This window comes from Lampris incognitus, chromosome 10 (assembly GCF_029633865.1).
Source record: "Lampris incognitus isolate fLamInc1 chromosome 10, fLamInc1.hap2, whole genome shotgun sequence".
In the NCBI taxonomy this organism is placed as follows: domain Eukaryota; kingdom Metazoa; phylum Chordata; class Actinopteri; order Lampriformes; family Lampridae; genus Lampris; species Lampris incognitus.
Window position 1 is genome coordinate 39,215,067 of NC_079220.1, and position 14,957 is coordinate 39,230,023.

The window sequence follows — 14,957 nt, forward strand, 5'->3', positions numbered from 1 at the left end:
CAGTGGACAAAATCGACCTGACATGCATCCCCGGGGTCTCTATCGGAGACTTTGAGCTGGAAGTTGCTGACCTGAAGGCATCAGACATGTGGATGAGTAAGTTCAAGTCACTTAATGGAGAGTTGGAAAGTCTTGCGCGACAGCGAACAGAGCTGGCGAGGGAACACAAGTGGACAGAAATGAAAAATCTTCAACCTGAAGACCAGCTGACCACACTGTTACTGTGTTGCATTAATAGCTGTGTGTTATTGTTTGGGGTCAGTGCATAGAATTGCTTTTATGAACATAATAACATTGTCCTCCGCGGTCGTTAAAACGAGTATGATAGCTATTCATTAGGGGCTGGACCCGAATATTCAGCTATCCCAATATTTGTTTGTTGGGTTTTCAATTTTGGGATTCGGATATTCGGTTTTTTTTTGTTTTTGTTTTTTGTTTTTCTAAATGCAGTCTATCAATAAAGGTGACCTGCAAAAATAAATTGTCAGCACCTTCTTGTACCATATTTATGCTTTTTAATTGCACTGTTAGAATGTGGAACTATATACCATCTCAGCTGTGGTGCCTGACATCACTCTCACTCACAGCAGTGACGTCACGCTTCACTTCATGTTGGCCGTTAAAGAGAAGACAAAATGTCTAAGACCTCAGCTGCGCTGCACTACCTTTGTTCTATTTATTACAGTTTTTTAATTTATTTTTCGTTCTTTACTGTGTCGGTAATTGGTGAAAATAATTTTATTTCTGAGTGATTTGTGATTTGTCAGAAAAATGTCGGATTATTACACTGTTAAGCCTACCGTTACGGCTATCTCATAAAAAGTATTGTTGTTATCAAAGAAATATGGGTGTTTTGATTGACTCTTGTTGGTTTCAGGTTGTAAAACGTTATAGACTTAGGCTAAAAGCTGATAGGGTGTGGAACTGGAGTTGGCCCTGTCCACTGCTCCTAGTGAGTACTGAGAAATGACAATGAAGAAATTATAAATAAGTATAAATCGTATAAATATAAATCTCAAATCTTAAATTTGCCGCAGCTAGTATGCTGTTTCTGCGTTTCTGTTTCACAGCGCTTTCTTGGCGTTGTCTCGGATTCTGAGCTTATTATAATGAGCATTTATGTAGGTCTATAATTTATCCATGATAAGAAAATTTGTCACAAGCTGTTGCGTAACAAAAAGTATAGATGGGACCTCATTCACCCAAATCCCTCGGGATTACAAACATGCATAAAACACACCAGACCTTTTGGAAAATGTTTTTATTAACAAATAACAATACGGTAGGACAACAGAATCCTTAACAATTAATAGCTTGAATTAAATCGAGACGTGTTGCACCACTAATGTTGTCCATCTTAGTTGAGAATGGACGCCCCCCCCCCCCCCCCCAAAGCCGAAGCTCCGAATATTTGCTGTTGATTACTACCGAAGGTTCGGGGCCCAAAATAATGCATTTGGGACAGCCCTACTGGTCACATATTTGCCTTCTCCATCCTCAGCCTTATGTGTGACTAGAGTTATTGTAGACATTCGTAAGGCACAATCATATCAGAACAGTTTCAATCAGAAGGCTAAAAGAGAAATTATTGTTTTCTAAGTGTCCATTAGTTGTGCAGTCGCAGTGGTGCTACCTTTGAAAAAAAATCACTCGCACTTTGAAAAAAAAAATCACAAAATGTGATCAATCAGTCACAGTCTGCAGCCCTGTCAGAATTTTCGTACTCATAACAAAACTCTTGAGACACCTCAGAACATACAGTCTCTGCTGTACTTTGAGGATGCAGTTGGTGCTGAGAGACCATGTATGTCTCTGATATGTAAACCGAGAAATCTAAAACTGTCAACAACAACAGATTGACAGACAGACAGAAATAGGAATGTGATATTCACTGATCTTTCTAAGGTCAACAATGATTTATTTTGTCTAATTGACACTGAGAATTTTTTTCCACAAAGTTTTTTTTTGTGTATCAGCGTGAACTAAAAAGACTTAATATATTCGTGAGACCTATTTACCCTTTTGTTTTCCAAATTTGTTTAGTCGGATTAAAAACCTTCTTTGTATGGACAATCAGAGTTGTGTGGAAATGGTCCAAAATACTTCTTTTTTTTCATATTGACATCAAAAATGGCTTTGAGGACTTCTGTCCCAATACAAAATCCGCTTGGTACATTACATCAATTTTTCATTATTATTATTTTATCCTGTTGTGTAAAGCACATTGTAACATTGTTTAGAAAGGTGTGATATAATTTTATTATTACAATATCTAAAGTATACTGATCACTGAAAATATGCCAGAAATACAGGCATTTTAAATGTGACCTGAGTCACATTTAATAGAATAGAATCACATTCTAGAATCACAATAGAATCTAGAATCACATTCATTTTGAGGGTGATTGTTATGGCAACAGCTGGAGCGGAACCAAAAGAGGCAGAGGCAGCGGAATCTTTAGCTGCCGGGAGGGCGGATTTATTAACAAAATTAAACGAGGAAAAAACACAAGAATAAAATGTATTGTGCATTGTTCATCTTGTTTGTGGGATGTGTGTCTAAACTATGTTTGATGACCAGCGGGTTGTGTGTCTAGGCTATGCACAAGTATTTACTTTACGTGTGGTGCGGTATGTAAATGGTGTGTCCAATGTATGAAATATGCATGCAGGCAAAGGTGTCCGTGATCCAAGAGAGAAGTCCGAGCGTGGTTTTCCAGGGTCCGTAATCCATGAGAGAGAGTGAGTCTTTTAGAGGTTTAAATCCAAAAGCCAGGAGTTCCAAGTGAGAGGTTAGGGTCCGTGGGAGAGGGCAGAGCTCGAGGGGTTCTTGAGGGGACAGAGAAAATAGGATTAAACAGGGCACCAGAAGACACGAAGGAAACACAAAGGAAAACTCGAGTAAACTAGGTAGGCTAGACAACCTTACCGACTGTCGCTTAGGCACATTCTGGCGACGACACAATGAGTTGGCTGGGTTCTTGTAGATTGGTGATAAACTGATCACTCGCAGGTTTGGTGGTTGTAGATTGTAGACAGGTGCATTGTTGTTGATTGCGTCTACGCGACGCTCTACAAGCACTCAGTCGTGCCTGGTGTTTCAGAGACAGATTATGGAGATGTGCTTTGTGACCTCATGGTGAAGCCAAATGGCCGAGCAGGGGGCTGAACCACAACATTACCCCCCTCGCGATGGGAGACACCGGGCAACCATCCAGGAGTGTCAGGGTGGGCACGATAGAAATCGTCCCTCAGGATAGGAAGGAAGGAGGGAACCCAGCTCTGGTCCTCAGGGCCGTAACCCTCCCAGTCAACCAGATACTGAAACCCCGCCCCCTACGATGGACCGCAAGCTGCTGCTGGACCGACGACACTGGGTCACTGTCCTTCAGGACACGGGGAGGTGGAGGAGCTGCGACAGGGGGAGACAGCAAACTGGAGGACACAAGCTTGAGCATCGAGACATGAAACACCGGATGGACATTCAGAGATGGTGGCAGAGGGGTTGATGATGCATTCGATGAGGTAAGGCCCCATGCAGCGGGGTGCAAGCTTCTGGGAGGGTGTTTGGAGGGGCAGGTGCCTGGCCATCAGCCAGATGCGCTGTCCCGGATGGTAGGCAGGGGCTGTGACCCGACGCCGGTTGGCGCCGCGCTGGGACCGCTCACAGATCTAACCAGAGCGGTACAGGCAGCCTTCCAGACGTGGTGACACCGGCGGAGATTGGCACTGGTGGACGGGACCGCAGCCTCCAACTCCTGACAGGGAAACATAGGGGGTTGGTAAACAAGCAAGCACTTGAAAGGAGACATACCTGTGCTGTGCTGGTCATGGAGTTGAGGGCGTACTCCACCCATGGCAGATGTTTGCTCCACAAGGCGAGGTTGCTGATGATCACACAACGCAGGGCTGCCTCGAGGCACTGGTTCACCCGCTCCACCTGCCCGTTGGTCTGGGGTTAGTACCCGGAGGAGAGGCTGACAATGACCCAATTCCCCTTACAGAAGGTCTGCCACACCCGGGAAGTGAACTGGGGACCACGGTCAGAAATTATGTCCTGGGGATGCCATATACAGCGGACCTCGGCTGAGGAGGGGAGTTTGGGGAGAGCCTCAAAGTGAACAGCTTTGGAAAACCGGTCGACAATAGTCAAAATGACAGTGTTACCTTGGGACACAGGGAAACCAGAAACTTGGAACTCTTATGTATTTCATTAACATCATGATGAACAATTTTGCCTCTAGGACCCACAATGTCTGCCATATTGGATGTTTTGAAAAACAGTTTTTTTCTCCAAAGGTATCTTTTTTCCTGAACCAATACAAATTAAACTTGCGCCATACTTTCACAGGCCCTATTTACATTTTTGTTGTATAATCAGCTCAATCTTATAAAAACACATGGACATTACAAAAAAAAATAAAACATTTTGTGGAAATGGTGTAAAAGCATGACTATATAAAAGCTGCAAGTGGCAATTTTATATTTGTTCTATCTGTGTCCTTTTTCAGAGGGTAACCTCCATAATCCAGCACTGTTTGAGGGGCGCAGCCCCCCTGTCTGGGAGATGGCTGAGGAATATCTGGAGGTAGTAAAAGATTACCCTCCCTGCACCCTGTCCTTTGTAAGAGCCCATCTCTTCAAGCTCTGGCACCACACGTACGTAAGTGTATGTGTGTGTGTGTGAATGCACACTGTTTTGCTGACACTTCTCCGAGGTTCAGAATCAGTCCACAGGAATGCTCTCACTGATTTTATTTCTTAGTGTGATAGCAACTTCTTAAATCTTTCTTAAACCAAGGAACTGATTGTAGATTTTAGATGTAACAGAGATGCAACCCAGGAGTGCATCATACATAATGAAAGTGTGGAAATGGTTACATCATACAAATATTTGGGTACTATCATCGGTGACCACCTTAAATTTGATGTGAACACTGAGGCTATTGTGAAGCGGGGGCAACAGAGAATTCACCTTCTCTGTAAACTAAATTCCTTTTCTGTCAGTCCCGTCACCCTCTGTCGCTTTTATCAATCTTTTATTGAGTCTTCTGAGTTTTTCTTTTATATGCTATTTTCACAGCCTGAATAGCATTGTTAAATGTTCTAAGTTCACCGTAGTGAAACAAGGAGATCTGAATTCTTTTTACAACCAACTTATCCTCTAGAACTCACCAAGTATTTTGGCTTCCTCTGGACATGTTCTAGCAAGTGAATTTTCTCTGTTGCCATCAGGGCATCATTATGTTTTACCTGCTTGTAAAACTAACCATTTTTCTAAATGATTCATTCCTGCTGCAATTTGACTACTAAATGCTCCATAATGTTTTTTTGTCCGATCATTTTATTGTGTTTATCTAGCCTATCAATATTATTAATTACTTACAGATCTTATACGTTTTATTCCACATTTCGCTCCCTGGCATGTTATATTGTTTGTGTTATTTATTTGTGTGTTTTTGTATACAAGCTGCTGTCTGTGAATGTTCTCATTCATCCAGGTCATGGTTATCCAAAGGAGTTGAATCAAGTGCAACTGGACTTGGTATATATCCGTGAAGACGTTTCGCCTCTCATCCAAGAGGCTTCCTCATGTAACGACCCTCACTTGTGCAGGTGTTTGTGATAGAGATTCAGACCAGGGGTTCCTAACAGTGGCTTTTATTGCCTGCATTCACAAATAAAACAACAATCCATGAGATTTCTGCTGCAACGCGACTGCATACAAGTCTCCAGCAGAGATGGTCTAGCTCTCTCGTGCATGAGCTAGCAAACAATGTTTCTCCTGGCTAACCTCACACATTGCATAGCATACTAAACTTACATGGAAATCAAAATGCACAACTCATTAATCTTCGTGCAAACAAAAGTACAAAACAAACCAAACAAAAGGACAGACAGCACTGACATAGCGCACTGAGTGATCGTATAGTTTTAACATAGAAATTCTTGACTCTTGCAATATTCATAACCAAGTTCTTACACATTTACATTATACATAAACCACGTACCTGCATTCACAAATAAAACAACAATCCATGAGATTTCTGCTGCAACGCAACTGCATACAAGTCTAAAATAGCATAAAACCAAAATAAGAACAATGCTCTCCATAACGCACAGCGCAGCGTGGTTGCCGCCAAAATTATACTTTAACTCGGTTAAAACACTTACAAATCACTTTCTATCGTTACTTTTCGAGAGCATCAGTTAGTACAACTTATATACCTTTATATCCAACCCATAGTTTGCAAAGAAAACATGTTCATTTATTAAAATATCAAATTATTCACGGAGCGCTCCCAAAGCCTGCTTACCTCCAGCGGAGATGGTCTAGCTCTAAGGTACGGGTAGCGCAAATGCCCAAAATGTGTCAAAGTGAAAGTAAATAGACAAACAGTCGCACAGCCTCATATTTAACCTTAGTGAATGCGGTACAACATCTGGGGTTTACACAAACCATCAAAAAGCATTGGATTACAATAACATGTTAAAATACAAATTTTGGGAGAATTCACTTTATCTGAGTGAGGTCATTTTCAACTCTGTTACACCCACCCCCACTGAATTCTGGACAAAATTATACACATGTTCGCAAACTATACCTATGATTCATCTGGTGTCATGGGACTACACACAAGAAGATCGACTCTAGAAGTATCCTTTAAGGATGCGGTGGACAGAGAGCGACGTCAAAAACTCTCCAACCAACCACCGGTTATAGAATGCCTTACACATTCTACACTTGCCCAAAAACTGTCAGTACACATAGAAGTAGGTATAAGTGTTCACCTATTACCGCACTTCTAAAGACATTAGAAAGATCTGCAAAAAAAGAAAAAAAGCAAAGAGACTTATGCCCTAAGAGCTTGAACTACAGCGCGGCATACAGTCTGAACATTCTGCTGCAGTCGTCTAGTGACATCTTGTCCAGCTATAGTGTAAAGGAACCTGTTAACTGGTCGAACGACACGACCCAGACGTGTAGTGCGGTGTGGTGCAGACTCAGGCAGTTCAGTGGGTGCAACAGTATGTGCAGCGTCACTTACAGAGTCAGAAGTAACTGTAGACAAAACTGTGTGATGGCCACTAACAGTCGAGGTGTCATCCCTATCAACAGTGTCATCAGTGAGTGAGGCGTGAGAGAGTTCAGAGTGTGAGTCTGGGACCTTGTCATTCAACACGTCGTTAGTAAAGTCAGCAGAAGGCTCCCTAGCACCTCCTTCAGGAGACTGTTGACTTGGGGTGTTGTTCAGGTGACTGACCCATTCTCTGGTTCTCTCTTCAGACGCAGGCAGGATATCTGAGTAATTTTCAGGTTCAGAGACGCTCACAAGACTGTGCACATCATCAACTCTACATTGAGTCTCATCCTGCTGAACGGACACTTGAGTCTGAGTGTGCTCTGACGTAGCTTGATCTGAGGCCATGGAATGGACAGAGACGGAGGACTTTGAGAGACCAGACTGAGAAGACTGTGTCACATCTTGAATAGGAAGAAAATTCACCAGCATAAGTAGATTACGACGGACAATCCGCTCACGCCCTGTGACAGTGTCCTGTATCTTATATGTGTGTGTTTGGGGATTCAGCTCAGTCATAGTGTAAACAATAGACTCCCATCGGTCAGCAACTTTTCTCTTTCCTCTCTCTTTCTTATTAGCCACCAGCACTCGGTCTCCAATTTCAATTGTCGGTCCTTTCACTTTCCTGTTATACAGTCTTGCCTGTCTGTTCTGTTCCTTTGTCACATGCTCTTGAGCAATTAGCATGGCTTCCTTAAGGTCCTCAGACAGCTTCGTGACATATCTGCCAAAGTCAGTCACATCAGGGTCAGTCAAGATGTTTCCAAACAGGATATCTACTGGAAGACGGGGCACCCTTCCAAACATCAGATAAAATGGTGCATATCCTGTTGTCTCATGGGCAGTGCAATTGTACATGAATGTGAGAGTTTGTAAACGTCTGGGCCAGTCTTGCTTTGATTCTGAGGGAAGAGCTCTGATCATATCGCCCAGCATTCGATTAAAACGTTCGATGCAGCCATTTCCCATCGGGTGGTATGGAGTAGTATGGGACTTTCGCACACCAGATAACTAGAAGTTCAGCGATCAACTCGCTTTCAAAGCTTGGACCCTGGTCACTGTGGATCCTCTCAGGGAATCCATAGACGCAGAAATACTTCTCCCAGAGGACTTTCGCTACTTGTTTGGCTGATTGATCCCTGCAGGCAAAGGCCTGAGCCAGTCTGGTAAAATGGTCGGTCATTACTAAAACATCCACAGATTTGGTGTGCGAATCTTCAGCTGACCAGAAATCAATGCTTACAAGTTGCAATGGTCTGGAGGTGACAGTACTTTCAAGAGGTGCTCTTCCTACAGGCTCGGCCATTTTGCTCACTATACAACGCTGACAATGACGAACGTATTCTCTCACATCTCTGTCCGTGTGCAGCCAAAAAAATCTCTGTCTGGCAATGCTCAGGGTTCTTGACTGACCTTGATGACCTGCAGTGTCATGCACTCCTTTCAAGACTTTAGTATTCAGACAATCAGGAACAACAAAGTGATGGCGTCTTGTCTTTGAAATTTGATCACGTGACACTCTGTACAAGACGTTATCACTCAGAACAAACTTTTCCCAGTGTTTCAGCAGCCTCAGGACTTGACTCGACTCCTGTGCTCTTTCCCGTCTGGATGGTCTTCGAGACCTTGTGGAGTACAAAATGTACTCCATATGCACTCCGTATGTACTCTGTGGTTTTCCACTTCTCTGTGTGTATGAAACTTCTCACTCACTGCAGACACACATACCAACTCTTATCATGCTTGCCTCTGATGGGGCCACATACCAACTGTTATCATGCTTGCCTCCCCGTTGCCACATCCCAGGAACTGCCTGGTACAGCAAAGACAGGTGCAACGGACCCACAGACACACACCGGACACAGGACATGATTAACGTAGATGTTTTCCTGCATTCGTTTGTAAGACAATACCTTGGTTAATGCAAGGAACATAGGGTATGACGCGACGGACTGCTCTATAAAAAACCACTACCTCCAGCTCAATTTAGAGCATATCCTCACAGACTGACTTCTGTGACTATATGACTCTCCATCTGCAGATGCATTAAAGATTTTCTGTTTGCTCCAATATTTGTCCGATGATTATTCTTCCCAGAGGTTGCTGGGGCAAGAGCCCATTAAAAGGATAAGAAAAATCCACAACAACCTCTCCACAAAAAAACGAATGCGAGACAACGTACTATCTCTAGATTGTGCATCGCGGAGATCTCCAGCAGCAAAGGCAAGCAGGCTGGGCAAACCGTCAGGAACGAGCTGGGGTAGGTGACGCACGAGAGCTGTCGCACACGTCCTTGCTCCAGAGGCCCATTCAGTGTGTGACTGAATAACAGCGGAGACTTCCTGTGTAGATAAAGACTGAGCTGACTTAGGAGGGGACTGGGTATTTGTGGCTATAAGACGTGTTTGCTTCTCTGCCATTACAGACTGGTTGGTTGATTATCTGAAGGTCTGTTGAACAGCTGTGTCAGACAAAACAGCAGCTTCTCTGGCGAGGTCATGAAGTGGTTCACTGACCAGTCTGCGACTGACACTTTTGCAAAAAAGGACATGGCTGAGAGCGTCAGCAACAATATTTCTTGGGCCTGGCAAATATTTAATGTCAAAATTGTAACTGGCTAATTTTGACACCCATCGCTGCTCACAACAGTCAAGTTTAGGTTTAGGCATAATATGAGTCAATGGATTATTGTCAGTCCACACAGTAAAGTCGTGGCCTTTCAACCAGTGGCTAAACTTGTCACAAACTGACCACTTCAGTGCAAAAAACTCTAATCGATGGGCTGGATAGTTCTTTTGTGACCGAGTTAAGGACTTGCTAACAAATGCAATTGGTCTAGCTACTGAGTCACCTTCACGCACGTGAGATAAAACGGCCCAAGGCCATCCAACGAGGCGTCTGTAGACAGTAAAAACGGTTGACTAAAATCTGGGTGGGCCAAAACAACGGAATCTATGAGGGCCTGTTTGAGTTCAGAAAATGCCTTATCATGGTCGGTAGTCCAGTCGGTTGACTTTAGTTTGCGGCTCACTACAGCACACCTAGGTTTTCGGCCTTTCTTCTGTTTCTGACCAGCCAGCAGTGAGAACAGGGGCTTCGCAAGGGCTGAGTATCCTGGGATGAAGTGCTGATAAAAATTTAGAATGCCAAGAAAAAATCGCACACGTTTCTCAGATGGTGTCACTCCATCCGCTTCCATCAAGTCAGTCACAGTCATACTGCTTATGCTCTCAACTTTGCCTGGGTCAGTCGAAACTCCATGCTCGTCAACAATATGGCCAAGGAATTTGACAGACTTCCTCAAAAAGTAGCATTTCTTAGGTGCCAATTTCAAGTTGTGGGCACGGAGTCTTTTGAACACCATTTCAAGACGTGCAAGGGCAGAACTTTCATCAGGAGCAAAAATCAAAATATCATCTAAATAGCATAACAGACTTGGATCATTTTGATCACCAAACATGGAAGTCATCATTCTCATGAAACTCCCTGGACTGTTACAGAGCCCCTGTGGCAGCCTGTTGTATTCGTAAAGCCCCATAGGTGTAGTGAACGCTGAATACTTCCTGTCATCCTCATGTAAGGCCATGTTATAAAATCCTGAAGTCAAATCCATTGTGCTGAACAGTGAATTGCCACCAAGTGATGCCAAGCAATCGGCCTGATGTGGTAGAGAGGGTGAGCGTCCTTCAAAGTCCTCTTGTTCAGCCACCTGAAGTCAGTACACACACGCAAATCACCATTCTTCTTCCAGATAAGGACTAATGGTGAGGCATACTCGCTTGTTGACTTTCGAATGATCTCTTTTTCTTCCATTTCACTTAAGACCTGACATAGTTTTTGATACTGGCTCGGTGGCACACGTCTGAAAGGAAGTCTGAATGGCTTTTGGTCAATCAAGTGGATTCTGTGGACGAACTCTTCTGCTTTGCCGCAGTCAAGGTGGTTGCGTGAGAAGACATCCTGGTAGCGAACAATAAGTTTGGACAACTTGTCTTTACAGTCCGATGACGCATCACACAGGCTGATGTCCAGCTCACTCAGGCCAATGGACTCTAGATTCTCCCCAGCACATCTTGCATCAGGACAGACAGGAGTAGCAGGCACAGTGGAAGCACTCTGATGACCAGTGACTAGGTCTAAATCTTCCAAAGCGACACAGGGCACCAGGTCAGCAAGCTTGGCGTTACGTCTCAAAAACAAAGGCTTTTCAGAGACATTTATCACTTTCAAGGGAACCCATCCATCTGCCCACAGGGGTGTGACAACTCTGGCGACCATCAGTCCTTTGGGTGCAGACCGTGCTGACGTAGGCTCTGTCATCACCGCACTACCAGGAGACACGTGTGTGGGTTTTGGCAGCTTTCCCCACAGAAGGTATTCACAGCTGGGTTGAAGGCAAGTGGCCGAGTTGCAACGTATTGTGCCTATCTTGTCAGGCATTTCAACAGCGCCCCATCTATGGAAGCCAGCTAGCATGGAGAGAAAATTTTCGGTTTCAGTGTCGGTAGAGGACGGTGCAGAAACTGCTGTCCAGTACGTACTACACTTCTTTGACTCACACAGTATGTGTTTGATCACATTGGTTCCAATAATTAGGTCATCATGTTGTCCTTCAACTACAGTCGTCGGCACAATCATTTTGCAGTCATTAACTTCCATGTTAATGTAAAAGGCTGACTTCGGGTGCACTCGTCGACCACTGACACCAATGAGAGTCACATCGGTGGAGAATCTCTCTGCTTCACACACTGCCGCAACAGAGAGCAGGTTACACATAGCAGTATCACTGACTGTACATGCCATTGTGCCACTATCTAGCATACCCCCAAGAGTCACTTTGCCGCCCACCTTCACTGGTACGTAACATAAGCTGTCACTGCCACCCACAGTATGAGTGTTTTGATACACAATGTTTGTTGACTGAAATTGAGAAAAATTGACAAAATTAAAAGTTGAATCAAAAATATCGGTGTCTAGTGAGTGGGAGAATTCTTTCTGACCTGTAATGCCTCCCTCTGAATACAGGTCAGCTAGTTTCCCGAAGCTGGGCTGAGTTGGGGCGGGGCATTGTTTGGACAGTGCTGCCTTGAGTGACCAGGGGCCAGACACTTGAAACAGAGATGGTCAGATTTGCAGTGAGACAAGGTGGAGTGATTAACATCTCCACAAACTCTACATGGCGGTGAGCTGAAAGGGCTGGGGCGTTTCTGACTACGCTCAGGATTGCGCGGCTCCACCCTGGCCAAGACTCTCTCAAGCATGCTCGTCATGCGGCCAAGGACTCCATCATCAGGCTGCTGAGCATTCTGTGGCGGCGGGACGTGCTGTGGGCGCTGGACATGCAGTGGCGGCTGGACATGCTGTGGCGGCGGGATGCGCTGTGGTCGCTGGACATTCTGCTGGACACATGCAGAGTCTGAGCATGAGCTGGGAGTCTGAAACAAAGACGTGGCATGAGAACATGGTGGACAAGTTGACTGGGGGTCCATCCGATGAGAATCAGAGTGAGCGCAGGTGTTTGAATCGTTGTCGAACACAGCTGCAGGGTGACTTTTCAGCTGTGGGACACTGTAAGGTGTTGCAGACGCACCCCATTCCCTTTGATATTCGTCTATCCTGAGCTGGATGTCTTTAGAGGTCCACTCACTGACAGGCTTGCATTTCAAAATTGAGGAAAGCTGCAGATCAGGACAGTGCTTCGCAAACATTTGTGCCACCTCTCCACTTATGTTCTCCATTCTCCTACCCTGACGGTGCAGTCCCTCATCAGCTGTGTCTGCTGCTTTGTTTAGTCTGATCCAGTAGTCGACTGGATTTTCTTTTGGATTGGGCAGTGTGGTGTAAAAATCTTGCAACGGAAGTGATGATGAAGACTGACTGAAATATCGCTTTGGAATGTCATATATGAGATCTGGGTTCTGCGTCACATCAAGTGTGTCATTACTCCTCAGAGCTACTTTGACCACGGCTCTTGCCTTTCCTAAAAGCCTTCCTTGTATCTCATCCGCCTGTTCAGCTGTTGTGTAAGACTGTTTCCTAAGGTGAGCTTTTGTCATGGCTATCCATTCCTGAACATAGTACTTGTCAGAACTATTTCCCCTAAAAGTCACAGGTTCACGTTCAGTCTTGACATGAACTACTACTGGCATTGTGTTTTGTTGTGTAGGGCCTGAAGTCAGAACAGTCGCTGGTTTGTCAGTCAAAGGTGTATCATGTGTATTAGTACGATCAGTAAGTCCAGAAGAGAAAAGTCTAGCTGCAATGGAGTTACCTATTTGCTCTCCCAGTTGGCCTACCATATCAGTCAGGTGTTGCATGGCAATGCTATCATTCACCGGAGTAGAAGTCTGTGCATCCACCCTCAAAAACTGTTCACTAGGAAACCAGCCCTGGCTCACACTATGCCCCCTGTCCCTAACATCACTGACATGTTCTTGAAGACCACCTGCACTCTCACTTCCATACCCACTAGACAATGTGTTAGCATTCAGACCATTAAAATGAGCACCCCTGCCCCTATTCACGGAGAAGCCTTTAAACCCATTGACCTGACTGTTATTTCCCTCAGCCATGATACCTTTAGAAATATAAAATTAGAGATAGAAATAATAATAAAAATAGAAATGACAAATGCAGAAAATTGCTGTCACACCACCTGAAAAATACTGAATACTGAACTGTAGTGTGATGTGAGAAACATATTTCTAAATATAGCAATATAATACACTGAAATTAAAGAGAAATGGCTAGACAATGTACAGTGTAGTTACACTTCCTCGTATTAAAACTACCATGGATATATTTTAAATGTAGTGTTAGAGTGTCCCTTAGCGGTCATATACGGAATCACCAGAAAAATCACGCTGCACATTCCAGGAAGACAGCGCAGCGCAGCACCTTCGGCGATCTGCTTGCGGAGCTGATCCAAATGATCCAGAAGAAGTCACGGCACCAGTGTAACGACCCTTACTTGTGCAGGTGTTTGTGATAGAGATTCAGACCAGGGGTTCCTAACAGTGGCTTTTATTGCCTGCATTCACAAATAAAACAACAATCCATGAGATTTCTGCTGCAACGCGACTGCATACAAGTCTCCAGCGGAGATGGTCTAGCTCTCTCGTGCATGAGCTAGCAAACAATGTTTCTCCTGGCTAACCTCATGCGTTGCATAGCATACTAAACTTACATGGAAATCAAAATGCACAACTTATTAATCTTCGTGCAAACAAAAGTACAAAACAAAACAAACAAAAGGACAGACAGCACTGGCATAGCGCACTGAGTGAACGTATAGTTTTAACATAGAAATTCTTGACTCTTGCAATATTCATAACCAAGTTCTTACATGTTTACATTATACATAAACCACGTACCTGCATTCACAAATAAAACAACAATCCATGAGATTTCTGCTGCAACGCGACTGCATACAAGTCTAAAATAGCATAAAACCAAAATAAGAACAATGCTCTCCATAACGCACAGCGCAGCGTGGTTGCCGCCAAAATTATACTTTAACTCGGTTAAAACACTTACAAATCACTTTCTATCATTACTTTTCGAGAGCATCAGTTAGTACAACTTATATACCTTTATATCCAACCCATAGTTTGCAAAGAAAACATGTTCATTTATTGAAATATCAAATTATTCACAGAGCGCTCCCAAAGCCTGCTTACCTCCAGCGGAGATGGTCTAGCTCTAAGGTACGGGTAGCGCAAATGCCCAAAATGTGTCAAAGTGAAAGTCAATAGACAAACAGTCGCGCAGCCTCATATTTAACCTTAGTGAATGTGGTACAACATCTGGGGTTTACACAAACCATCAAAAAGCATTGGATTACAATAACATGTTAAAATACAAATTTTGGGA

The 14,957-nt window shown here is 44.0% G+C and overlaps 1 protein-coding gene across 2 annotated transcripts in view; it reads left to right on the forward strand.

Annotated features, from left to right (window-relative positions):
• Positions 1–14,957, forward strand: part of dus1l (dihydrouridine synthase 1-like (S. cerevisiae)) — a 199,516-nt gene that overhangs the window by 116,456 nt on the left and 68,103 nt on the right. For both annotated transcript variants that reach the window (XM_056287527.1, XM_056287528.1), the window contains exon 8: positions 4,512–4,659. In XM_056287527.1, coding sequence (XP_056143502.1) covers positions 4,512–4,659 — 148 coding nt within the window. The remainder of the gene's footprint in view (positions 1–4,511; positions 4,660–14,957) is intronic.